At 41.5% G+C, this 25,717-nt stretch overlaps 4 protein-coding genes across 5 annotated transcripts; 3 read left to right on the top strand and 1 right to left on the bottom strand.

The window, feature by feature from the left end:
- The first annotated feature begins 259 nt into the window (after nt 1–259).
- On the top strand, nt 260–9,602 carry fam193b (family with sequence similarity 193 member B). Of its 2 annotated transcripts, none has more exons than XM_018675605.2 (10): nt 260–667; nt 1,934–2,212; nt 2,886–3,072; nt 5,372–5,590; nt 6,056–6,476; nt 6,596–6,779; nt 6,911–7,144; nt 7,772–8,837; nt 8,942–9,017; nt 9,154–9,602. In XM_018675605.2, exons 1-10 carry the CDS (start codon nt 509–511, stop codon nt 9,248–9,250), a joined length of 2,922 nt encoding a protein of 973 aa, XP_018531121.1. In that variant the 5' UTR covers nt 260–508; the 3' UTR covers nt 9,251–9,602. The 2 variants fall into 2 exon arrangements, with proteins under 2 accessions (XP_018531121.1, XP_018531122.1); XM_018675606.2 differs by lacking the exon at nt 260–667 and adding an exon at nt 746–1,222.
- Nucleotides 9,603–11,073: 1,471 nt separating this feature from the next.
- On the top strand, nt 11,074–16,495 carry LOC108882854 (probable ATP-dependent RNA helicase DDX41). Its single transcript, XM_018675609.2, has 17 exons — nt 11,074–11,255; nt 11,968–12,063; nt 12,298–12,448; nt 12,564–12,638; nt 12,768–12,828; nt 12,938–13,074; nt 13,178–13,250; nt 13,358–13,511; nt 13,648–13,784; nt 13,977–14,139; nt 14,391–14,522; nt 14,653–14,724; nt 14,820–14,916; nt 15,346–15,495; nt 15,600–15,671; nt 15,811–15,921; nt 16,090–16,495. Exons 1-17 carry the CDS (start codon nt 11,229–11,231, stop codon nt 16,224–16,226), a joined length of 1,845 nt encoding a protein of 614 aa, XP_018531125.1. The 5' UTR covers nt 11,074–11,228; the 3' UTR covers nt 16,227–16,495.
- A 125-nt stretch (nt 16,496–16,620) lies between these two features.
- On the top strand, nt 16,621–23,109 carry dok3 (docking protein 3). Its single transcript, XM_018675366.2, has 5 exons — nt 16,621–16,908; nt 19,063–19,359; nt 19,649–19,739; nt 21,205–21,392; nt 21,509–23,109. Exons 1-5 carry the CDS (start codon nt 16,852–16,854, stop codon nt 22,544–22,546), a joined length of 1,671 nt encoding a protein of 556 aa, XP_018530882.1. The 5' UTR covers nt 16,621–16,851; the 3' UTR covers nt 22,547–23,109.
- A 23-nt stretch (nt 23,110–23,132) lies between these two features.
- On the bottom strand, nt 23,133–24,562 carry atoh1b (atonal bHLH transcription factor 1b). The gene has a single exon (XM_018675610.2). The coding sequence runs from the start codon at nt 24,209–24,211 to the stop codon at nt 23,522–23,524; it is 690 nt and encodes a 229-aa protein (XP_018531126.1). The 5' UTR covers nt 24,212–24,562; the 3' UTR covers nt 23,133–23,521.
- Nucleotides 24,563–25,717: the final 1,155 nt, after the last annotated feature.

The following is a 25,717-nucleotide window of genomic DNA, read 5'->3' as shown; positions in this document are numbered from 1 at the left end:
AGGTTAAATATGTTTTATCTCACTCTGCCCCCTCAAAGATGTCTGAATAAATAAATATGAACCTCAACTAGACAATAATATAATTATGTACGGAAAGCGTAATTGCAGATACATACGCATTAATCTGGCAAAAAATGTATGCTCAATAATCATGCTCAAATGCTGAAATAATCGTTTGAATAGCTTGTGTGAGCAGGACAAGCTGTTTAATTGTCTTTAGACAGAGAAAAGTGGGAGGGGAGGCTTGCCCTTACTAAATATGGCGGCTTCTGGCTTCGCTGCTTGCCTTAGGTTTCAGTTGTATTCTCCGTATGGTAGCGAAGACTCTTTGCCAGCAGTATCTTTAACCTATGAACTCCTGAGTGTGCCAGTCCTCCGCCATATTGACTGTTGTCTTGACTGGAGGAGATAGAGAACATTTTGAGGTCCGAGAAGAAACGAAAGTGTGCTCCTAAAATCATCGAAACTGGTGCAAACTTGGCCAAAGCGTATTATAAACACCGTCGTAATGGCAAGGAAGAAAAGCAAGCAGCAAGGGGTCGCCCAGAAGGAGCTTGTGCCTGGACAGCAGACCGTACCGAAGAGCCCAGTCTCTCCCGGCGATGCAGCTGGCGGTGGCGGTGGAGATGCTGGGCTGGATAGGCTGGCCACTACCAGGGCGAATCAGGTAGCTAGCAGCAAGCCAATCGCTGCTTTTAAAATAGGCTAACTAGCCGCTGTGCTAGCACCTCTCTGCTAATTCAAGCATCCTCCATTGTGTTTTTATTGTATGTAGCTAGATCCTGCAGAGGTGAAGTTATATATATCCGCTGCCTGGTGGGAAGCTATTTTAGTCTTAACGTAGTAGTCATTGGTGTAGAGCTTTACGTCGTTTGATATGTAAATAAATAAATAATACGCTCAACTTAGCGAGCAGAATTGTACCTATCAGGCGGCTACTAGGCTGTGTGGCCAGCGTTGCAGCCCATCTCCTGTGCCGGACAGGTGACACTGTGTCTCGGACAGGTCGTCCCTGTTTCCAGCGTTTACAACTCTTCATCCGCCCTGCTAGCGTTAGCTAGGAGTCTAGCCGGGCTATCATCTACAGCTAGCGTGCTTCAAACGTGCTCTCTGCCGAGCTACACTTGAACCCATCCACCAGCGGCTAACCAGCTGCTAGCTAATTAGCTAGTCAGCTAAAAGAAAGAGGGGGTTCATAATTGGGAGGTCGTCCTTAGACATGGTTTGAGTTGTTTATTTTATTCTCTTGAACTGTCTATCTTTTTTTTTTTTAATTGTTGTTGATGTTCTCCACTCTACCACCGGAGTGTGACAGGAGCTAATGTCAAAAGTTTCAGTGCACGGCATGCAGTTATCATCAGCTAATGATGCCTATCGCTGGGTGAATCGGAGTTTGTAACATTAGCCATCTAAGTTGAGGGTGACCACTACCCTCAAAGAGAGAGGATGGTACGCTGCAGCCTGGACCACAGCTAACCTTACGTCTGACCTCTGAGGCTTAACTTACAACCTGACTGACTGCTTCTTGGACTGAGAAATTGCGCTTTCTACCACATGTATAAGATACCCGTCTAGACACGTTTCAAAATAAGAAACAAATATTTTAATTTTTAGAAAGAAATGTGTTATAATTTATTCAAAATAACCTGGTTGTCTCTTAAAATAAAAAAGTATCTATTGCCATGTTATTATAACACTTAATGATACTCAGAAAATAGTGGGGAACATCTATCCATCTATCTATCTGTTTATCTATCTATCTATCTATCTATCTATCTATCTATCTATCTATCTATATGCATGAGATACATCAGACCTAGCTGAGCCCATTTCTTTTCTAGGGTTAAATAACCAACCAAATGATGTGTCACAGATCACAGTTTGACTGGTAATCGCAGTGCTTGACGTCTTTGTCCTCTTTCTCTCTACCTAGCCTATGCACACCTGCTGTCTCCTGTGCCACCGTGAATTTAAGGACTGGGGAGCAAGCTCTGCGAATGGACTCCCCGGGGGCCATGGGACCAAGCTGGCTGATGCCGTGCCTGCGCTCTCTCAGGCCTTATTGCGGGAGGCGCCGGGGCGTAAGCTTGCTGATGCCGTGCCCTCGCTGTCTCAGTCCCTGCTGGGAGAGGTGCCTCTGTGGATCTGTCAGAGCTGCTGCAAGAGTGTGGAAGAGGAGGAGAGGCGGAGCACGCAGGAGCAGCCCACGCCGGTAAATAAAAGGGGACTGATTTGGGTCACATGTCTGGGTCCTTTCTGCAAGTTTTTTTTTTTTTTTTTTACTACTTTTTAGTCGATTTCTATTTGTTTCTGTTGACTGTTGAGGCAGTTCCATCTTTATTCATCACCATATTTGCATGTGCTTGCTCACTAAATAAATCTGTCAGTGTGAATGTCAACTTGGATTCATTAAGTTTCAACATGTAGTTGCGTGTTATCTCTTCAGAAGTAACTTATTTTGTATCTGTGTATCTGTGGCATGTGTAAGGCAGCAACAGCAATTTCCTTTGCTTTCTGTTTTTATAAAAATACTTTACATGACTTGCAAATGTTCGAGACTGACTGCATCATCATAGATGACAGATGATCATGGTGTTGAAGATGTTCTGATGATATTTAGCTTAAACTTGCAAATGTTAAAAACAGCAAAAAAATTAAACAGAGGGAAGGATTGTTGAACTGTCCCCTGTAGTGTTTTTTTATGTTTGTTTTTCACTTAATATAGATGAATGCATCTCTAAGATGTTTTCCATTGTATTATATTATATATACACTCCATTACTGTGCTACCAAGATTAGAAGCTGCTGTTGGGCACTATTAGCACCAAAATGTAGACAGCCAGATCATCAATTAATTGGATGTTTTTCTGTTTTTTTTCCTTCAGGTACCATTGTCACACTCTTCCTCCTGTAAGTCCCAGAGCTGTGGGAACGGTTACCCAGAGCAAAGTACTGTGGACTGGGACCCGAGTTCCTTCCTGTCAGCCCACAAACTGTCAGGTCTCTGGAACTCTGCCCACACCAACGGAGGGGAACACTGCAACCACAACACTTCTTCACACTCACAACAAGGTCTGTCATCATGGGGTAAAAGTCGGCTCTAGAAAACATTTAATGACAGTGACAGTAATCGCTGAAAACAACTCAAACCTTTCAGGCTGTGTTGTGAGTTTCAGTTTCTGTGAAATGGACACAAATTTGGTTAGAATCAGAGCTCTGTAACGGCTCGTTATGTGTGATACATTTTGGCCTCTTTGTTCAGGTGTTAATCTACTACATCTTAGAACAAGAAGAACAAAGTGGCATCTTGTGTAATCTCATAATTCTCTACTTTCAGAGGAGCTTGGAGCTGAGCATTCTGAAAGGTTGAATAATGTTTTAAGCTCATTGTCACAACTATCAGGCACACTGGGATTGTGGAGATAAAGATGACAGAATTTAAAATGTATTTGATTTAACTAAAGATAAAGGAAATATAACTTATCATTTATAAAATATCCTGAAACTATTCCATGGACTTGTTCGCATATTAAATTCCATCAATTCCACCAAAATCTTCAGAGCCACTCAACATACAGAATTAAGCATTTATTCCATGCCTGGACTTTCCCACAAGACTCAAAAGCTGACCTTCAAAAACATGTCTTTCATCTAAACATCTCTCACATACGTTGTGGATTTTTCTGGAAATATTAAGTATTCTGGCAGAATCCTGTGTTTTGTGATTAACTTTTTACACACATAAATACACAGTACAAAGGAGTAACTACAGTGCTAAAGATGAACACATGACTTTGGTTGAGCGGTTAAATACTGTAAAATGCAAATAATATCCATAAAGTGCACCATGTGAAATGTTGCCCTGATACTGTAGCTAGAGGACAATAGAGAATATTTTTAAACAAATTTCCTGTTACACTCTGTAATTTGAAAGCTACAGTGTGGACACATATTAAATGTTAAGAAGAGGGAAGAGGGAGCTGAATGACAGTCATGCAGTATACAAGCTGTGTAAGTTAAAGATAAAAGAAACTGTTGTGAAATACAACTACCATAGGAAACAAGTGTCAAAGCTTCTTTATACTTTGGAAAGGATAAAACATAGTCTGTTCCAAGTTTTATCACAGATGATGTGCACCTGATTACCTGTTACCATAGACTGAACCACAGTTAAGAAATGAAAATAGAATGAAATGAAATGAAATCACATCATGTTAAATTAAAACTTGATGAATTATCTCAGTAATTAACCCAATTTTCTTAGCAGATGGTAAGACCTTACAGTTAACAAATAGAAAGATTCATAAGGTCTAATGAATTATTCTGACCTTTGACTGTTCAGTGGTTTAACAGGACTGTATTGCAAAATACTTCAGGTGTACCACCTACTTAGAAAATGTGCCTAGCCATAATAGAGAGAATACCTGAAGGACGTATCATAAGCAGTGAATTGAGTGTGAAAGTGAGACATGTTTATCCTGGGCCGATTTATAGAATGGGACAGCAATGATCTTTCTTTTATCTGTTTTCTTTCTGTTTCTTGGATCTCATCAAACCCCTTTGTAGAGGTTACCTGGTGCATGTGCGTGGTTGTATTTCTAGTTTAGCAACTACTCAGGTCATTTTGGGGAATGGTATTTAAACCAGGGTAAATGAAAGTACTTATAAATGATCTCATGTGTGTTTGGTGAATGCACCTGTGCATGTGTTGAATGAACTTGAATTAATTGAAGCTGTGAATTGTTATTGATGTGCTTGCTTACATATAATAGAAAATGCTTAAGTGGATATTAGAGTTACTTGTATCAGCTGGCAGTCGTAGGTGATTGTTAAGTTAAATAATGTAAATATTGTAGCACAGTCTTTCTCATTTCTTCTCATTTCTATTTTGGTAAGCAGTGAGGAGTTTCATCCTTCAGGGCTAAAAATGTCATAATGTAGGTTTCTTTCTCACCACAGAGAGAAATTGTCATCGCTAGACAGTTCACCATGCCTAAACATGCCTCCAAAGGGCAGGGAATTATTCTTAGAAAACATGAACTACAGTTCAAAAAGTGAGTGTTTACTTACCAAAATCTCACAAGCTGAAAAGCATTGTGTTGTGGGAATTGATCGAAGCAGTAAAATATCCCCAGACATGGTGATTTTGTGTCTCTGCCAGTAAAAATCTTACTTCTTGCTCCTCTAGAGCTTGACACATTTTTATAACACTACATATTAACAAATAGAATGGTTATTATTGTGTCCTGTTTTAGTGTCAGCAAGTTTTGTGAAAATTTCGGCTGTAGTCAAAAGGAGTATTTATTTTTACTGTAACCATACTCATGCCATCAGTCGCCTCACACATTCATTGAATTTTCTCCATTTCCAGGTGTAACACCAGGATCAGCCTGTCACGAGAAAAGAGGACTTCATGAAGCACCTGGGAAATCTGCTAAAACGTCAGGGACCAAAGTCTGTCCCTACAGTCACCCGTCATCCCAGAATTCCAGTGGATCTTCTGCTGGGAGCCCCCTGTCTACCTCAGCAGACCTTTGTAAAACCACACCCAAGCACTTCAAGACCATGTGCCGTCGACCAACGCCACCAGGTAACGACTCTCAGAGTTCAGTAGCATTTTATTATATCGGAAACCAAAATTTTAAGTTATATATAACATCTTATTGCATCCATAGTGTACAGCATTTAGGGATACAGGATACAAAATGTGTTATACTGCACAGACCTTTATTTTTAGAGAGAAGAACATCCATGATCATTTTTCTTAGTAAACAATATTGGCAAATCAGAGTTTGTATTTTACTTTGAATTCAGCTTCAAAGTAAACTCTGTTACTCTATAGAAAATTGGACTAACGTAGTTTACCTTTGAGACATTAGTGGTAATTGGCCCACTTCATGTGGAGTAGCAGTAATCTATATAGGCTTATGCAGGTAATAAGAAATCCAATAAAATAAGCTGTGTGGAACCAAATACAAACTAATGCACTATATGAAAAAATGATGCAGTATTTTTGATCTATAAGTCATTTTTATGAACATTTTCCATTGTCCAGGTGAAGCCTTCCACCCCAGTGACCACCATCAACACACAGACTTGTCGGTACCCCCCAACAGTCCCACCGGCCTGTCATCCCAGCATTCCTCCCTCCTGCCCCCAAAGCCGAACTCCGGGCAGCACGGCACCGTAACCTCCTCGTCTGGCACTGGTGTGGCGGCTCACGCGGCTCACGCTCCCTTCTCCCCACTGGTACCAAATCTCCACGGCCCCACAGCCAAACTCAATTCTCCCAGTCCAGATAGCCCAACATCTGTCCATAAGCCCAGCCCTTGCAAAAACTCCCACATTCCTGCCGTGAACACGCAACACAGCAAACTGGGCACGTCTCTCATAGGCTGTAACCACCCTTGTAATGGACACAGTCCGGGAACAGTGGCTACTTCCAATGTGGGTCATCTGACAGCTGGGGCCTGCAGGTTAGTGCAGATTTCTGAACATTTCTTTTTTGAGTATGTAATATTGAGAAATTGATGATTGCGAATACATATGTCCTCTGAGGGTTAATGTCATTCTTTCAAATTTTTCTTGTTTGTAGGGATCAGGCATGTAAGGGGCACAAAATGACAAATGGGACGTTTTGTCATCCTTCATCTGAGCTGGAAGATGGGGAAGATGAAGACAGTAGCTCTGAGAGGAGCTCCTGCGCTTCCTCCTCCACCAACCAGAAGGATGGGAAGTACTGCGACTGCTGCTACTGCGAGTTCTTTGGACACAATGCGGTACTTCAAAACTTTCTCTTGTCATCTGTTTTTACGTTTAGAGTTCCTGTTGCCATTACATACATATTACACATTTAGAAAAGCTGACATGATGACAGATATCAGAATTGTAATATATTATTTGGCCACAGCCTCCAGCTGCACCGACAAGCCGAAACTACGCTGAGATCAGAGAGAAACTCCGCTCACGTCTGACCCGACGCAAAGAGGAGCTGCCTCAGCGTCAAGATTCAGAACTGACAGTGGCTGGTGCCATTGACAACCGAGATGTGGACGAGCTGCTAGACTTCATAAACAGTTCTGAGCCCAAACCTGTTAACAGTGCCAAGGCTGCCAAAAGGGCTCGACACAAACAAAAGAAGAAGGTATGATAACTTCAGAAACAATATTTACTCTAAAGGTACTTGAAGAAATATTAGCATGTATTCTACATAACCCTTCTTTTCATTTAAAAGATTAATTCTGTAATGGTAAATGTTGTCTAAACAAAAGCACCTCTGCAAAAACTTAACCTAAACAGACAAAAATTGGAAACATTTAAAGTAATAATCCCTCAAATTTTGGTCCTAGCAGCAGCAGGAAGTATTTGGTTTGCACTGGCAGTAACTTAATACAGCTCTGATTCAGCATTAAGAGATTGAGCAGTAAACAGTGAGGCTGATATCAATGAGATACAATTACAAACAGGTACACTGGATTACATGCAAGCATTGTCTCCAGTGAGTCCCATGTGTATAGGTAGGCAATTTGAATCCTGAGTGTAAATGTCAGAGTGACACTAACAATGGGAACTACTATACAGAGAGGTGGTTACATAATGTAAATACATAGAATCACTATTGCTTAAAAAATGCCTACGATGGTTCATATCAAAAACCAAAAAAGGGTCTGACCATACATTTGATGCCAACTTCACTACTTTTAGCCCTGCTAATGTATTATCTGTGTATGTGCTTTTCCATGCTCTCATGCCTGTACTGTGTGTGTTTCAGGAAAAAGCTCAGCAGGGCAACATGGGTGCTGCAGGCAGTGACCCCCACTCCAATCCATCTGAGCCTGTCGACGAGCCCATCCCTGACGGTTCTGAAGCCAGCCGGTTGCTGGACTGGCCTCAGCTGGAGCTAGAACGCGTCAACAGTTTTCTCACCAGTCGGCTCGAAGAGATTAAGAACACCATCAAAGACTCGATCCGGGCCTCATTTAGCATGTACGACCTCAATTTGGATGTCAATGACTTCCCAAAGAAGGCAGCCACGTTGGAGGGCAACCACTTACTGTCCCATCTCAATGGTTCCTCCGATCTGCAGCAGATAGACCTCGATCTCGCCCCTCTTTCACTGGGATCCTTTAAGAGCCACCTCGATCTGGTTAATGGATGGGAGGACACGACCACTGTCTCAGCCCCTAACACCACCACCACCACCACAGCATCAGGAGTCACAGTTGGGTCAAAGGACATCCAGCGGTTGCACACTACTCCCAGTCTCTCAAAGCTCATAAGGGTCCGCTCCCCAGAAAGATGCACTTCTACTGGATCTGACAATTTGCCACAGGTGCCAGCCCTAGCAACGGCTAAATCGAAGGAGGATGCCCCTGATCCCAAGAACACAGCAGTTGGAAACGGTGGTGCTAAATCAAAGAAGAATAAAAAGCAGCAACAAAAACAGGAGCAATCTGTGTCAGAGCAAAATTCCAGCAAACCAACCAAAGCTGCCTCCGGGAATGAAACGCAGAAAACCAATGAGTCTAAAGAAATGGCTTCTAATGGCTCAAAAGCTGGAAACAAACAGCTGCAGAACTCCACAGACAACCAGAGGAACGGGCCTAAGAAAGCTGAGGAGGGCAAACTGTCCAAACACACAGCAAATGGCGCTAATGGCGGCCTCTTGAATGCACAAAGGGGGAAAGGTGACACAGACACACGGGGAGGTCGATCTGAGCAGGACGCAGAGAGTAAAGCTCATCCCACCATTCCAGCAAACGGGCAGCAACAGCAGCAATCCAAGGGGAAAAATAAGAAGAACAAGAACAAGGGTGAAAAATCCAGCAGTGCTATTGGTACAGGACAATATCTGTATTTACAACACTGTGTGCATGATTATGATTGTTTCTAATTTTCAGATCTTTACGTCTAAGTTTTAATCTTTATTTTCTTTCTTTAGATGATGTATTTCTCCCTAAAGACGTGGATCCAACAGAAATGGATGAGATTGATCGGGAAGTGGAATACTTCAAAAGGTAAACTCAATACCACAGTGTATCAAAATGTTTGACTGTGAGCTAAACTGTCATGATGATGATGAACATTAAATGCATCACTAAAACTGAGCATTATCTCTCCTCCTCCTCATTTCTCCGTCTTTGTTCCCTGTAGGTTTTGCCTTGATTCTGCAAAACAAACTCGCCAGAAGGTAGCAGTGAATTGGTCCAACTTCAGCCTCAAAAAGGTTCCTTCCAATGCAGCTCAATAACTTGGATGAGTGCCAGGAAAAAAAACTTCACACCACAAACTCTTTCAGTAGAGCCCTATTTGCCCTGAGGTCTTCTCTCATTCCCTGTTTTCTTCTCTTCCTTACTAAGCCAAGGGACCCTGGTTCAAAAATCATACTCCCCATTCAGAAGACTGAAAGATAACTTGTGGCTAACAAGCCAGGGATCATTCTCAAGGCCAACTCTCTACCCTTTGCTATTATTGCAATGTTCACTAAATGAGAGATGCAAAAATGGAAAAAAGTCTGTTGAATCCACTGCATCCATGTGCTTACGTATGTAGTATGTAAACAATTACCTTACATGAAATAAATGTTTTTATCACAAATCTGAGACATTTTAACGTTGTTAAACTTCTGAATTCCAATCAATTCAATTTGGTGCTCACCATCCATTACATTCTGCATTACTAGTTTACCACCTGCTACACCAGTCTCTGTAGACACTAGAGACCATTTCTCTTATAATGTACAACTGACAAAAAGGAGCACAAGACAACATTTTGACCTAATTTTAAGGAAAAACACTTCACTTCTGCAGGGAGCAATGGTCGCAACAATTGCATTGATTTGACTCACAAGCAGACTGCAGTGCATCTGGTGGTTGTTGATAGTTTGCAAGTGGAATATTTTTTTCTGCAATTTCAATTGTGATGATCAAATTATTGGGGAAACGGAGATAGAGGAATTAACTGACAAACACCCAATGACCCACCTGCTGCACTGTTATCTTTTTGTATGAAATTGTGTTAAAAAAACATGACTGTTTGACAGTTTTTAGTACACAACAACACTAATATAACCTTTCTGGAAATATCAATTTACTGTGTATGACACGGCTCACAGGATGCATTTTAGAAAATATAAATTAGGTACCCATGCATGACATGTAGAGCAGAAAAATCTAAACATTGTCCCCTAGGCCTATACTGGGCAAAGTTCAATGTGTCTATTGCTTCAATATCAGTCCTCCCTTGGTGTCTTGAACAATTCTCTCTTTTATAGTGATATTCAGTATACACCCTGCCATCTGTAGAAAGAAGTCCTTTACCACGGTTTTCTCACTGTTATTCCAGCGCCTATATCCCAGCAGTGACAGGTACACCAGTGTGCAATGTTCATTTTAACGTTGGAACCATCACACCTTGTTTGAAGCAGTTAATTTCAATGCTTGTACATATTGAGTGATTATTTTGGGCCCTTTTGAGCCTTTGTCATGCGTTTCTGGAGGTTGTGTGTGTGTGAGAGAAATTTTCAACATACTACTCTTTTTTTTTCCTGTACTGTGACCTTGGTGGCACCTTCCACCTCATCTAGCCTATCTGAAGTCCAAGTCTTGATTATCTTTTGATGAGAACTATCGCACAATAGTCGATACCCTTGGGACAAGGGCCACCGGATTTTCACCAGTAACCATGTTTCAGCTGATGGCTTTCATTAAGATGGATGATTTCTTTCCTGAATCTGTGCTGAGATTTTGTTTTCATATAACATCTCTGATGCTTTTCAGGTTATATTCAATTAGAGAAGATTATCTTAATGTTTCGAATGTAGATTTATACTATACCAATATTAGCCAAGTGTATGTTGGCTTGTTCCTTTTTTTAAAAAATTCACTTTTGATACTGTGAAAAATCTTTCGTTCAGAAAGATTAAAAACAATACAGTTTTGACAAAAATAAAGTGTGGTGTTTGCTTTCTAAGTTTATCTTTTTAGTTTGGTTTCCATGACACTGCATCTCCACGACCTGCTCCTCCAACACCACGCTGAGTCGCGCTGATATGTTTGGACACCGCTTCTCGATTAGGTTGGACCCTTCCGGCTTTCCGTACAAACACGACGCTTTCCGTCTTGTGTAAATATGTGGATTAGGTGAATTTATTGAACAGTATTTAGAGTATTTAATATATAACTCCGTGTCTTAAGTTACCAGAGTTCATAACTATATTCTTAAATAAAATGGAGACCGAAAATCGACCCAAAAAGGTAAGTTAAGCATACGCTATCGCTTACATTATAAAGAGGTAGCACTAGCTAACGCTAGCTAAAGTTAGCTAGCTAGTAAAGTGTTGGAACAGTTACCTTTTAAATACACAATAGGCCATTACGCAGTTAAAAGCATCACAGAAGGCAATATAGTAACGTTAAACTAAAGTGTTTGAATATCGGAACTTCATTTGCAGTTCACATGTATTCGTAAAGCTCTTAAATGAACTAGCCTTAATGCTGTGCTACAACATTCACGAATACGTAATGACGACGTTTATAAAAGAAAACTCACCTCGTAATTTAATAAACTGTATTCGTAAAAGGGTTAACTATATCAGTCCTTAAGTGAATTATCAGTTGCTAAATTCATAAGCTGAAAGCAGAACAACTGAAAACTGCACGATTTCCATTTGTGTGCGGACCTAAGGAGGATTCTGTCGACTATCTAATAACATTATGTTAAGTTTGGTGACTGAAGAAAGTTCTGTGTAGCTTTTGTGCTTCCACAATAAGAGGAATGCTCACATGGTTAGCTTTTGAAAACAGAGGTTTTCCGGGGGCTGACTGTTGACAAGTGTTAAGTGAAAGAAAGCAGTCTCGGCCTGTGCATAGCACCAGCCTAAATTCAAGAGTTAAGAGATGTGTTGTATCCGTTGCCAAACCTTTATTAATTAAAGCAAGCCAAAGTAATGGTCATGTGTTTTTATAGAGGATCCATGGGGAGGATGAACAGTCGGGCTCAGAAGGATCAGAGGATGATGATTATGTTCCATATGTCCCAGTCAAAATAAGAAAACAGCAAATGGTAAGTTACAATGCATTGTCCTGTTTGACACATTAGAAATTTATAGGAATGGACTGATCCAGTCTGTGTGTTCAATATCAGGGCCAATACTGACCTCACTTAGTGGAGTAAGGATCAGTCAGTCTGTATTAAATACTCTTCCTTTGTCAGTGTCCTTATAAAATTTGGTGTTTTTGCTACATTCATTCGACCATGGAATAGTAAAAATTAACATTAACATGTTTTACCTCACAGCTACAAAAGATGTTACGCCTGCGAGGGAAGGCGGTGGACGAGGAGCAGAAGGACAGCGGGGAGGAGCAGAGGGACGAGGATGAGGGTCTTGGCCCACGCTCCAATATCAGTCTCCTCGATCAGCATCAGCACCTCAAAGAAAAAGCAGAAGGTATCCAGCCTCAAACAAGGCACAATCTACATTTTGAAGAGTTGCCCGTTTTAATTCTTTTCACACTATTTAACATTACTATATTGGTTCTGTGATGTGTTTTTTAAATCTACAGCCCGAAAAGAGTCAGCCAAGGAGAAGCAGCTGAAAGAGGAGGAGAAGATTCTTGAGAGTGTTGCAGAGGGCAGAGGTAAAATTATAATGCTGTCAGGTTCCTCTGTAGCTGTGTTGAATGATGAATCAGATTTATTTTGATAAAACAGTTCAAGTTGTTTGATGTTTTAAACTTATAAAACTAATTCTGGGAATTCTCTGTCAGCTCTGATGTCCGTGAAGGAAATGGCCAAAGGTATTATTTATGATGATCCAATAAAAACAAGGTGAGTTCATCATCAGTGAATTTGATGAAGCAGCATTGTGTGTGTGTGTGTGTGTGTGTGTGCATGTACATTTTTAAAGCTTTCCATTTAACCTGGATATTCTTTTTAGCTGGAAGGCACCGCGCTACATCCTGAATATGCCAGACACCCGACATGAGCGCGTCAGGAAGAAGTTTCACATCCTGGTTGACGGGGACGGTATCCCTCCTCCAATCAAAAGCTTCAGGGAGATGAAGTTTCCACCAGGTTAGAACACACTCCCCTCTCCTGCACATAAAAAAACATGCTTTGTCTTTCTGTACGAGACCTTTAACAACTGGCAACAACTGGCTATTTATTGTGTTTGCAGCAATTCTGAAAGGTTTGAAAAAGAAGGGTATTGTGCATCCCACGCCAATTCAAATCCAAGGAATTCCCACAGTGTGAGTAGAGTATATGAAACTGCAGAATACAAACACTGTAAAATTTGTAATTTTATGTTAAGGTTAAGCACATAAACTATTCATGAATTGACCTTGTTTGTCTGTAGTCTGTCAGGTCGGGACATGATTGGCATCGCTTTCACTGGATCAGGAAAGACTTTGGTTTTCACTCTGCCCATCATCATGTTTTCCCTGGAACAGGAAAAAAGGCTGCCTTTTTTTAAGAGAGAGGGACCATATGGACTCATCATCTGTCCTTCAGTAAGATATACCTATTTCATTAATACCTATTTCACAGCTTGAAATACATTCTGCAGTCTGAGTTGTGGTTACAGAAAACCCTTGCTTCTTCTGCAGCCAAGCATATCTGATTTTAATATCTTTCCTTTTACTCTAGCGAGAGTTGGCGAGGCAGACTCACGGCATCATTGAGTATTACTGCAAGCTGCTGGAGGAGGAGGGAGCTCCCCAGCTGCGCTCTGCCCTCTGCATCGGAGGGATGTCTGTCAAGGAGCAGATGGAGGTAGTAAAGCAGTAAGTAAGAGGGAGAGTTTGTGTGAAATATTTGCTGCTGTTGGTGAAAGATTACAGATAATGGTACAAAACCTTTCACATGGCCACCTCAAGATCCAGGCATTAATTATACTGTATTTTAAAATGCTCAAGCAGTAAATAAGAGTTTTGGATTCACTGTCCCTCTGACTCTGTGTGTCCTCTCGGTTATAGCGGCGTCCACATGATGGTCGCCACCCCCGGAAGACTGATGGACTTGCTGCAGAAGAAGATGGTGAGTCTGGACATCTGCCGCTACTTGGCTCTGGATGAGGCTGATAGGATGATTGACATGGGCTTTGAGGAGGACATCAGGACCATCTTTTCCTATTTCAAGGTGAGGTCCTCCTTTATGGCAACGACAGCAACCATTTTCATCCATGCAGGAGATGTTCAAAATTTACAAAATTACTCTGGCAGTGCCCATCAGGATAATATTGACCGTAGACATAATTTCAAGAAGACTGTAAATTCTTTCTTTACCTGGTTAGAAATATAAATTACTGACAAAGCTATCATTAGCGTCTAAACATTTCCATAGTTGACCAATTTGTCCATAGCAAATAAATGTGTTATTTCTTTATCTAGGGCCAAAGGCAAACCCTGCTTTTCAGTGCCACTATGCCCAAGAAGATCCAGAACTTTGCTAAGAGTGCGCTGGTCAAACCCATCACCATTAATGTGGGCAGGGCCGGGGCTGCCAGCTTGGATGTCATCCAGGTATGTTCATCTTTTCCCTGTAACAGCTTTGTGCTGTCTGAGTCAGGGGGATTCATTGCATTCAATTTAAAAACCCACTGATGTGAAAATTATGTGAACTGGACTTAAATGTTCTCGTGTGTGTGTGCAGGAAGTGGAATACGTCAAAGAGGAGGCCAAGATGGTGTACCTGTTAGAGTGCCTGCAGAAAACACCACCTCCTGTCAGTACTTCCACATATTATGACACTGACATATACCTAAAATGCAGAACTCAGACATGTCAAAAGTTACAAAATATTCCACCTTCCTATGTCAGGTGCTGATATTTGCTGAGAAGAAAGCGGATGTAGATGCCATCCATGAGTATCTGCTGCTAAAAGGAGTGGAGGCGGTGGCCATTCATGGAGGAAAAGGTACGCAGAAGTCTGTTCTAATCATTAACATACACAGCAGTCATTACATAGTCATAGTGTATGAAGAGGATTACTGTATGTGGAGGTTTATCCAACCCAGCATCAAGTTCAGCTCAGACTTACTCGTCCTCTTTGATGTAGTTGCTCCTCATTACCACCAGATGACATCCTGCTGGCATAAGAAGCACTGCACACGCTTCACATTTTCCATTTGTCATTGTCTTGATAAACACTGTGTTAAGAATAGAATTGAATAGAATAGGTTTTATTGTCACTGTATAGTTAAGTACAACAAAATTGTTTGTCTTCGTGGAGCACCCACAATTTTGTTGTACTTAACTGTACAGTAACAATAAAGCCTATTCTGTTCTATTCTATTCTTTTCTTAATGTGATATTTGGTGGTTGTTTTTTTGTTGTTGTTTTTCAGATCAAGAGGAAAGAACTAAAGCGATAGAGGCATTTAAAGAAGGAAAGAAAGATGTCTTAGTTGCCACAGACGTTGCTTCCAAAGGTCTGGATTTCCCTGCTATACAGCATGTAGTGAACTATGACATGCCTGAGGAGATAGAAAACTATGGTAAGAGGATATGTCTATGGCCTGGCCTCCTTGAAATTAGCACAGTATCCAAGCAGCAGTTTTCCTGAAATTGCTCAAGCTGGTTTGAAATTTCCTTGTTTCAGTCCACAGAATTGGAAGAACTGGACGATCGGGCAAGACTGGTATCGCCACTACATTCATCAATAAAGGCTGTGGTGAGAAAAAAATCAGCACAGCAATCAAATCCATAGATTATGGATTATATTATGGTGGCTTTATTAATATTTGCAGTGTATTATAGTGTGTTTAGTTAATAATGACAATAATAAGTGTGTGTCTTTCCTTTCCTCATAGATGAGTCAGTGTTGATGGACCTGAAAGCCCTGCTAGTTGAAGCCAAACAGAAGGTTCCTCCTGTCCTCCAGGTGCTCCAGACAGGAGACGAGACCATGCTGGACATCGGAGGTGAGTCTATCGCACTATATCTAGCTCTCATCTCTCTCGACTATGTTCAGGGTGCACATACTCTTCACTAACTTAAATGTTTCAATCATCTTATAAAATCCACAGAAGCAAGTGTGGAGTGTCTGTAAACCCCTTCTAACTCAACTGATTTTTATTGTGTTTCCACAGGAGAGAGGGGCTGTACGTTCTGCGGTGGTCTCGGCCATCGTATCACAGACTGTCCTAAGTTGGAGGCCATGCAGACCAAGCAGGTCACCAACATCGGGCGGAAAGACTATCTGGCTCATAGCTCTATGGACTTCTAAATGTTTTTCATTAGAGGAATGATTCTCCAAAGCTAAACGGAACTGAGAAACATTTCTGAGGAAATCGTACACGTATAGTGTCATGTCACTGAACTAAGGAAGTATATTTTTATCATCAGATATCATTTGCAGGTCTGTTAGATAAAATGGGTTTCTTACACCTTTTCCCACAGTTTTTCTCATACTTGTTCTGTATGTGTAGCCTTTGTAAGATACATTTTTGATACTCTGATACTGGTAATTGTAAATAAAAACCACTGTATAATGTGTCCGTTGCTGATCTACTCTGCTCTTATCTGGAAAAAGAGAAAGGTGTGGTACCGGTTTTGTCTGGTGAGGAAGTTGCTAAAACCAGCAGAATAATGCAAAGGGAAGTTTGACTCAAGAAAACAGCAAGACACGACTTGTGTATCCTTTCTTTTGCAACAGTTAAAACTGCAGATCAGAGATATCTCGACTCTTAGCCCTGACAGACGTACACAAGTAGAAGACAGAATGGAAGCTGTTGGTGACGTAAAGGAAACAATTATTCTAGTGGCATAGGAAACCCAATTTTAAGCCATTTGAACCACAGAGCATCAACCGTCGTACTACAGTAAAAGATTTACAGACAAAGCTTGCAAGCATGGATGTCATCTACAAAGAGGGAATGCTGTATCTTCAGGGAGTCAAGTTTGGAAAGGTAAGTTTTATAGATATTTCATATTTTTGAAACAGAATTGTGGCTTGTGTTATTTGTTATTGTAAGTATCTGTGGCAACGGAGCAGCTTGTTTTGTTTTCATTACCTGTTTAGTTCAAATAAACTAGTGCTCAGTCTGTGATATATGGTTTACAGAGGTTTAAAGTCTTGTCATTAGGTGCATTATATGCAAAGTCAGTGCATGCAAAGACAGATTAATAACTAATATCACATTTAAGTGAACAATACAGTGGAGTCCAAAAGTGCATTAACTCTAAACCTTGATTAGCATTTTGTAAAAACTATGCAAACAATGTTACATATGTTTTTCAATGTGTAAGTCGAAGACATTTTGCGGTATTTCCCTAAAGCCTAAATTTCTCTCTCTGTGTCTTCACTCTTGGTAGGCAAAGATGAAACAATGTTTTGCAGAGTTTAAGAAATGACATTTTTCTCTCTCGTAGTGTAAGATTTTTACCCTCTCTTTTCAAATGTTAAGCATAAGATGTTGAGCTTGGTCGGTAACTCTGGAAAAGGAACCAAGACAACGATCCTTGTATTTCTTAGGACTTAAATTAGCATAACACCACATCAGTGCATGTTTAGTGGTTATTGAAACCCTAACCCTACCCTAACCCACTAACATTGCACATAGTGAATGAATCTGTGTGGGTGGAACTTTTGTTTTGATCGATTTGAAGATGATTCTGTTTGACCAAATCTGGAATAAGCCACAAATCATCAACCATAATATTTCCTTCATCATGTTTAACTTTAGGAAATGACATATTGCCCATTCCACCACAAATGTGAGTGTCTCATCAGATGATCTCAGTATAATCCCACTGTAACTTACACTGAATCATGTGTTCAACTGTGAATTGTTGGTATTGTTTGAGCCAGACTCTTACTGTGTCTACTCTATATTATTTCACAAAATAATTCAGATTAAGTTTAACCCAACCAATTTCTTTTCAAATACCATTAATTGAAGCTAGTATGGGTCGCCTATTTAAATATTAAATATAGTTTGTCTCATGTATTTTGTTGGCTGTTTTAGTCACTTGTCACCACTTGAGTTTTACCTGTGCCCACTTTGACATGTGAAATTTTAAAATGTGAAATTTCCAGAAGAAGATCATGAATATCTTGATTTTCTTGTCTTTTGACATCTTTGTTGATGCATAAGGTGTGACTGATGTTATTTTTATCAGTATGACTCAGCCACAACATTTAAACCAGTTACCAGTTTCAGTGTTGTGGCTGACAGTTGTAGTTTGCACCACCCGCTCAGAAACTCTATATTTAGCTTCAGTTTGGTGCAGGGACATTCATAAGCACTCATGAGAATCATTTTTTACAGACACCTGATCATTCATTTCATTGGAATACCTTTTACGAAATGAAGGACTTTATTTCATAATAATCAGACGAATCAACTTAGTATATGGCACATTTGCTTCACAAAGATTTAAGTGTAAACAACAAAAAGACAAGAAAAATATGGGGCATAATTAATAATATATGACATAATAATGAATAAACAAGACAAACTGTAGCCTAGGAGTCCCACATTAAATATCCATATAGGTAAAGGCAAGTTAGACCAAAAAAATTAATTGTTTATACAAAGAAACAAAAGCATCATGAAACAATTATCACTTCCAGACAGCCAATTAAATTTTAGCAACAAAAAGCAACTTATAGTACACAGAAATAATCAAAATGTGCATAAATTAAAGCACAAATGTTCTTTTCATGCGCTGTGACCTGTAACATTCTTTAAGTGGCGCTCTGAATGTCAAATTTTAATTCACCATCTAAAATTAGCCCCAGTTTCTTAACCAGAGGTGTACTTCTCAGAGAATAGCCATGAACTGAGTTGTCAACAAGGTTCAGGTCATCATGGGTAGAACTGTGTGTCATCTGCGTAACAGCAGAAACAGATGACACACTTGATAATAACATGAGCTAATGGAAGAAAAGAACGGGGCCAAACACTGAACCTTGAAGTACACCATGAGCTCTCTAAACAGAACCGAGATCAAAGAAGTCTCTGCTTGTTATGTAAAATCTAAACCAGTCAACAACTTTCCTTGAGACCACATTTATTAACAGTCACACCCCCCCACTCCCACACTGTCATCTATAACAGAGAACATGGCGGAAAATATGGATGATGCTCTACAAACCCAGTTCCACAGGAGTCGGCCGGTTGGAGCTCTACACCGTACTTGATGCTATTACTGACCAGAGGAAGGCCGGTCGGCAGAAAACACCAGAGAGAAAAGTGGTGCGTCTAAGTGACTGTCTCAGTATCACCCCTGCTCCAAAGGAGTCTTGCCCCCAGGGGTGTACAGCCTTCTACTTAAACACCACACAGTGCACCTACACTCTGGCCTCCTCAGCAAGCCAGGACTGGCTAAGCGCCCTCTGTCTTCTAGCCTTCCAGGTATCACATATCTCTCCTCTTAACCAGTATGATTTCCCCTTTTCCTTTTTTATCAGGGGTAGGTGTTATAATCTGGAAAAGGTGGGGATAAACCTTATCCACATCGGAGACAGATACCACAATGAGGAAGTTGATACAGTATCTGCAACTTCTGTCACTTCACTTCTCTAATTCTTGTGCTTGCACAAGCTATGCTCTTTCTTGCATCTTACCACTTTGAAGCCATAAAAAAGCGATAAGAAGGTGGTTTACACTCTGTGTAATATTTACCATGCCACTGTGTTTACAGAAGGATCCTGGAGGATTAGACAAAGGGAGTTTGGAGAGAGGAAATGGCTTGACCATGGAGGACAATGACCTTTACTCATCTTGGAAAACTGGTAATAGGGGCAGATGATCAAAAATAACAGTTCAGAAGAAACGTTAAGTGAATGTGTGATGAAGTGACAATCACCATGAAGCAGCATAATTATTATCTCTTCTACCAAGTGGTTAAGTTAAAGTTGTAATTTTTTCTCATACTTCTTATGAGTAATAATAACACTGTACTCAACAAGTTGCTGCAATTGCAAAGGGACTGTGCAAAAAATATGGTGGAGCAACAGAAAGGGGGGAGCTTATTATAATTTTTCTTTTGGCTGAGGGTAGGACAGAAAACAAAATCAAACACTCATTTGTGCCTGGTTCAGAAATGTGCACTTTGTGGGGGAGAACGGTTCTGTCTCTGTATCTGTATGGTTTTTTTTTGAATGTGCACATTGTATGTGTAAATACATTTGAATAAAGTAAGATTTAAATCGAGCCACATGATGACACATGTTGTACCAGTTTGACACTATTATATTATTTCTGTAATGACGTAACTATTCAGCTACTGAAGCACACCAAGGACCTAGTTTTTCAGGAAGTGAAAATAAAGTTTGGCCACCTTCACCACCCCTATCATTTTTGATACAGTCCCTAAAGATCAAGTCATGTGGGGCAAGCAGGTAAACAATCATGATTTAGATGAACCTTCAGGTTCTTATTCTGAAGAGAAACCAAAGGAAAATTATTATCTAAACTACAATGTAAACATCAACGCAGTTTAAAGATCCACTTCCTGTTTCAACTTTGACCTAACATAGTTGAGTGCACAGAGATTCCTTGTGCAATGAGGGGTTATTATTATAATTATTATTATTATTATTATTATTATTATTATTATTATTATTATTAATTTCATTTCCAGAGAGTGCTTTTTAGTAATATGGTTAAACTGTTGGCTTGTTTACAGTTTGGGAGATTATCTAATTGTTTCTCTTGCCCTGAAAAAAAAAAAAAACACGTTGTAATAATTCCTCTGGGCTCCCAGATGTTTTCAGAGCTGATAGACATAATGGCCAAAACTACAAGAACAAGACCTAAGTTGAGAGTAACTGGAATTATCTTTTAATGAGAGTAAACTGGTGAAGATATCACAGGAAGGATTAAAGGAAAAAGACTGGAGGAAAAGTTTAGATGTCTCAGAAGCATAAATTCAAGACATCAGCAGAAACATGGAAGGTGTGTGAGCAGTAGCTATTGCCACTAATGTATTCAAACATAAACGCCAGAATGTATTAGCGTCAGCAAGCTCTGGCTTATACACATTTATTTGTTTTTATTTCCTAATGGATTACACTTCTGCCCAGTCACATGGAGCGATTACCAGAATGCAAGCAACTTTAAATCAGCCGTTTTCTTTATGAGAATATATTCAGTATTGCTGAACAGACCTCATATGCATAATGTTGCGTTTTCATGTGTAGTCGTGCTGTACTGGTCTCGGTCCGTTGTGATGTTTTCATATCTTCTCATGTTTAGATCTGACCCTCCCTCCAAACCAGTACAAAGTGACAGTGCAGAGCACAGAGGCATCCAGGAGGTGCAAGCTGGCTGGGGAGTATGTGGTCTCCCCAGAGGAAGACGCTGTGATACTGCTGGCCTGCAATACTGGTCACATCATCTATAGCTGGCCATACAGACTCTTGCGCAAATTTGGACAGGTTGAGGTAAAGTACCTGTGAATTCCACCCAAATTGGAAAGGATAGAAAAATGAATTCAAACTCTTCTGTTTCTCAAAATGTCAGACTATTCCTAGGTGTGTATTGATTGCTGTGATTACAGGGGGGATTCAGTATTGAAGCAGGCCGTCGCTGTCAGTCAGGAGAAGGAGTGTTCATCTTCCTGTCCAGGCACGGCTCCCAGATCTTCCAGACTATATCGGAGCAGTGCTCTGTGGAGAGGAACTCCTCTGTCCAGCCGCCCAGCATCAACAGAAGATCATTCTGTGACCAGTCTCCCATTAACCTCCCAATCACGACCAGTCGCTCTGCTGCTCCTCCTGTCTGCAACCCTGCATATATTTCTGCTGACACGGAAGATGAGTCTGCCAACCACTACTCTACTATTAATGATGCCTCTGTGCTAAATTTAAAGCAGCTATCTTTAGTTAAACCTTACCTTTCTAACAGCAAGGAGGCTGTGGGAGAGGAGGGTGACGATGAGGATGAGAATGAAAGGTGTCATTCTCTGGAGGCTCTAAGCCTGGATGATGACATGGACGATGGCATTTATTACAACTTGAGGAGATCCACTCCTCCTCTGATCAGAAAAGATCACTTCAAGCCTGTGAGAGACGATTCGGAGTGCATCTACGCGGATGTGAAAGTAGTCGATTCTCCCGCAAAGTCCCAGCTGCAGCCTTTCTCCTCACCCCTCCATCAGCCTGGTCCCCCACCTCCTCCCTGCGCCTTCCCCCAGCCCGTTCCCCCGCCTCCACCGTGTGCCCTTCCCCAACCCGCTCCCCAACCTCCTCCCTGCGCCCTTCCCCAACCTGCTCCCCAGCCTCCTCCCTGCGACCCTCTCCAGTTCATTCCCCCGCCACCCCCCGGCCCACCTCCCCAGCCTGTCCCCTATGCCCCACCCAAGCCCAGATACCAGCGTCAGCCCCCCGTGAGTAACTTCATTCAGCCGGGGTTTGGCGCTCAGGCGCAGGCAATGGATGACATGAGGGAGATGGAGGAGGCCATGGGCTCCTCTTCCCGTGTCACCCCCACAGAGGCCCCCGGCAGTTTTAAACACAGGCTGGCAGAAATCATTTCTAAGGACCTGGCAAAGTTCCAGCCACCTCTTCCCTCCGGAGCAGGCAGCGCCACAGACTAGAAAGAGTAATTTTAACCATGATAGATTGACATAAAGCAATTTTTTTTCCTTTAAAAACCCTTCCACTGCAAACATTAGGAGCATCAGATTTTTTTTGGCTTGGCAGATTTTCATATGTGTATCTGAGTAGTCTGTCATTTTATTCTGTGGATTGTTATTGGAAAAACAGGATTCAATTAGTGTTGTTCCTCACTGCTGGAGAGTTTAGAGAAGCTGTGCAGCGGTGTAGTTAATGTGACATTGCCATTATAATCATAAGCTGAAGAAACACCTGATTACTGGACTGTTCAAACAGCTGTCAAACAGCAGTCAGTGGATTTCATTTAGTTATATTTTACATTAACATTTTTGAGACTCACTTCCTCTAGAATATGTTTGTTCTTTTTCTTAAAGAGAATAAAGATGAATGTGTCACATATAAATCCTAAATTTTGCTGCAACGTGGACATTTTTGTCTGACTATTGCTTTTTGTAGATGGCTGCTTCACTTGGCAGGAATATTGAAATGTAACTTACTCACTATACAACAATGTGTGTCCCTGACTAAAGTATGAAATATACAAAAACAACTCAAGATGCACACTCATTTCTTAACTATATCTTTATTGTAGCAAAAGCAATCCTCATAAAATACCCCATAGCTAAACATAAATATGAAAATAATTGTTTTCAATTTAGACACATGTCACCAATGACACTGGAAATGTCATTAGTGATGTTCAGGGCATATAAAGTGCATTAAAAAGGCCCATCATGGCCCCAGGAAGTACGATACTGAAAGTCTGTTGCTGTTTTGAGTTTCACCTGTACTGTTTTCATTTTGCAACATCTAAGCTATTAATCATGACAGGAGAATATATGTAAGACTATCATATGATCAACGTTTCTACAGGCTGTAATATTTGGTGCTCCTGGATCATCCTATAACAGACACTGCGGTGTAAACAGTCAAAGGTCAGTGGTGAGTGTTCTCTGTTACTGTCTCCCATGCTGACTTTCCTCCATGTCACTGAGATGCGATGATTCCCCATCACTGCTGTGGGAAGAGGCTGTGGATTTATTTGACCCCAGGTCAGATGTAGGTCCGAGTATGATAAGGTCCTGCTCGCTGGCTGCAGGCCTCAGGGAGTGAATGAGGCTCCTCCTGGAGGTCTTGTCCGCTGAGCCTGGACGGGGAGCCATGCACTCCGACTGAACCACGCCGGCCAGGAGCTCCGACAGCTCGGTGATGTAGATCTGAGCCATTTGGAGGGTGTCGTACTTGGACAGCTTCTTCTCGTTTTCCAGGGAGGGGATGACGCTCCTCAGCTCGTCAAACGCCTTGTTCAGACCGTGCATCCTCCTCCTCTCCCTGGCGTTGGCTGCGACGCGCCGGTGTCTCTGGGGGCCAAAGTGGCTCGTCTTGCCTCCCTCCGCTGACTTCTCACAGTGTGCCTCAGCGATGCCTGCAGCCGACACGCACTCGGGCAGTTTACCCGTTGGCACGTGCTTGTCCAGTGAGACGCCCGCGTCTGGAGCTCCGTGCGCGTCCCTCCTCGAGAACGCGCGGATGGAATTTGAAGAAATCCAACTTTTGGAGCTGATGTGGGCCAGGTTGCGCTGCTGCAGCAGAGTGAAATCCTCCGGGTACTCCGGCCAGCCTGGAAGCTCTGCTTTTGCAGTCATCGCTGTAATGGCCTATAGTGGTTGTGCAATGCAGGGAAAGGTCACACACGCGCACGCACACACACACACACGCGCGCGCACACAGAAGAGTCCGGCTGATGCCCACGTCTCTGGAACGCTTTGCACTGCGCCAGCAATTTATACCACAGCCTCCCCTTCAGTCACCTTGGTGTCACTCCCAGCCCTCAGACAGCTCTGACAGCCCAGCAGCCTCAGGAGGCAGCAGCCAATCGCACAATCCCCTCTGACCCTGTCAAAGAACAATTAGACAAAGCTCGACTTTTTTTTCTCCTATTGTGCATTGTAACTCAATCACGACCTTGTTATTATCCTCACACAGAGGGGAACCGAGAGTATTAATCATTTAAGAGCGTGGCCGATGTGTTTCTAAAGAGAAAAGTTGATCTAATGAACTGCTCAGTAAGGTGTGAGCTAAACCATTAAAGTTTTCCAGAAATAAATAAAGTAACAAGTGCGCATGTGTATATATAGTTGTTTAATTTCCCTTATCTATCTATCTATCTATATATATATATATATATATATTTTTGGAATCCATTTTAAACACACGCTCATTCAAGACTACATCATCATCATCATCATCATCATCATCATCTTTCTTCAGCCACTGCCTCCAGTCCATGGAAAACGACTTTGGGCGTCTTTCTCACGAGCAAAAGAAACTGATTCCTTAATTGGGTCCAACCCTTAAAGGATCTGGCAGGGTCGAGGTTTGTTCTCAAACAAACAGTAAAAAGACGAACAATCTTTGGCGGATTATTTGCAGAAGAATAATAAAACGAACAGGTGGGAGACAAGGCCTGAGACACACCTGTCTATAACAGAGCCACGATAACTGATAAACTGTCTGAAGGAAATTTATGAATCACTTAGGGTGAAAAAAAACAAGGGTCAAAACATGCATAGGCCATAATGGAAACGGTTCATCTATTATTATTATTATTATTGTTATTATTATTATTATTATTATAAGATAAAGTGTTTATTTCCTAGATTAGAGAATCAATTCATGAGGCTACAAACGTTGGTTATAGTCACGTGGTGCCTGTGCCTATCAGCTGGTGTCCCCTGGCACCCCACAACAAGCTACACACCTCTGTCACAACCAGTGTCACCCCACGTCTCCCATATGCCGCGCGCAGCGACAACTCCGCTTCCACGCCGACACTCAACTGCTCTGACACAGGAGCTAATCACTCATTAGGTCATCAATTACAGCAGAGGAGCCTCTCCAGCACCAGCCCGGGACCTGTCCGGTGGGAGAGCTGACACTGATGGTGACTTGGACAAATTTTGCATTCAGTACCTCTCTCTATTCTCTCTCTCTCTCTTTTACCTCCCTCTCTCGGTTTGTGTGTGTGTGTGTGTGTGTGTGTGTGTGTGTGACAGTCGGGGTCGAGCACTGGTAAAGAAAATCACCGTGACCTGCCTCGCCGCCAGCAGTTTAATGAGGCCTGGTCTTAGTTGAATAAATCGGCACGCTCT

This window comes from Lates calcarifer, linkage group LG8 (assembly GCF_001640805.2).
Source record: "Lates calcarifer isolate ASB-BC8 linkage group LG8, TLL_Latcal_v3, whole genome shotgun sequence".
NCBI classification, from domain to species: domain Eukaryota; kingdom Metazoa; phylum Chordata; class Actinopteri; family Centropomidae; genus Lates; species Lates calcarifer.
This window is presented reverse-complemented; position numbering and strand designations above follow the sequence as displayed.

Bases quoted from the DNA above. Each gene is read 5' to 3' on its own strand.
- fam193b (XM_018675605.2), top strand. From the start codon at position 509: ATGGCAAGGAAGAAAAGCAAGCAGCAAGGGGTCGCCCAGAAGGAGCTT. The intron at 668-1,933 runs GTAGCTAGCAGC...CTCTCTACCTAG, and splicing joins CCACTACCAGGGCGAATCAG to CCTATGCACACCTGCTGTCT. The intron at 7,145-7,771 runs GTATGATAACTT...TGTGTGTTTCAG, and splicing joins GACACAAACAAAAGAAGAAG to GAAAAAGCTCAGCAGGGCAA.
- dok3 (XM_018675366.2), top strand. From the start codon at position 16,852: ATGGATGTCATCTACAAAGAGGGAATGCTGTATCTTCAGGGAGTCAAG. The intron at 16,909-19,062 runs GTAAGTTTTATA...CATCTATAACAG, and splicing joins AGGGAGTCAAGTTTGGAAAG to AGAACATGGCGGAAAATATG. The intron at 19,740-21,204 runs GTAATAGGGGCA...TCTCATGTTTAG, and splicing joins TTACTCATCTTGGAAAACTG to ATCTGACCCTCCCTCCAAAC.
- atoh1b (XM_018675610.2), bottom strand. From the start codon at position 24,211: ATGACTGCAAAAGCAGAGCTTCCAGGCTGGCCGGAGTACCCGGAGGAT.
- LOC108882854 (XM_018675609.2), top strand. From the start codon at position 11,229: ATGGAGACCGAAAATCGACCCAAAAAG. The intron at 11,256-11,967 runs GTAAGTTAAGCA...GTGTTTTTATAG, and splicing joins CCGAAAATCGACCCAAAAAG to AGGATCCATGGGGAGGATGA. The intron at 15,922-16,089 runs GTGAGTCTATCG...GTGTTTCCACAG, and splicing joins GACCATGCTGGACATCGGAG to GAGAGAGGGGCTGTACGTTC.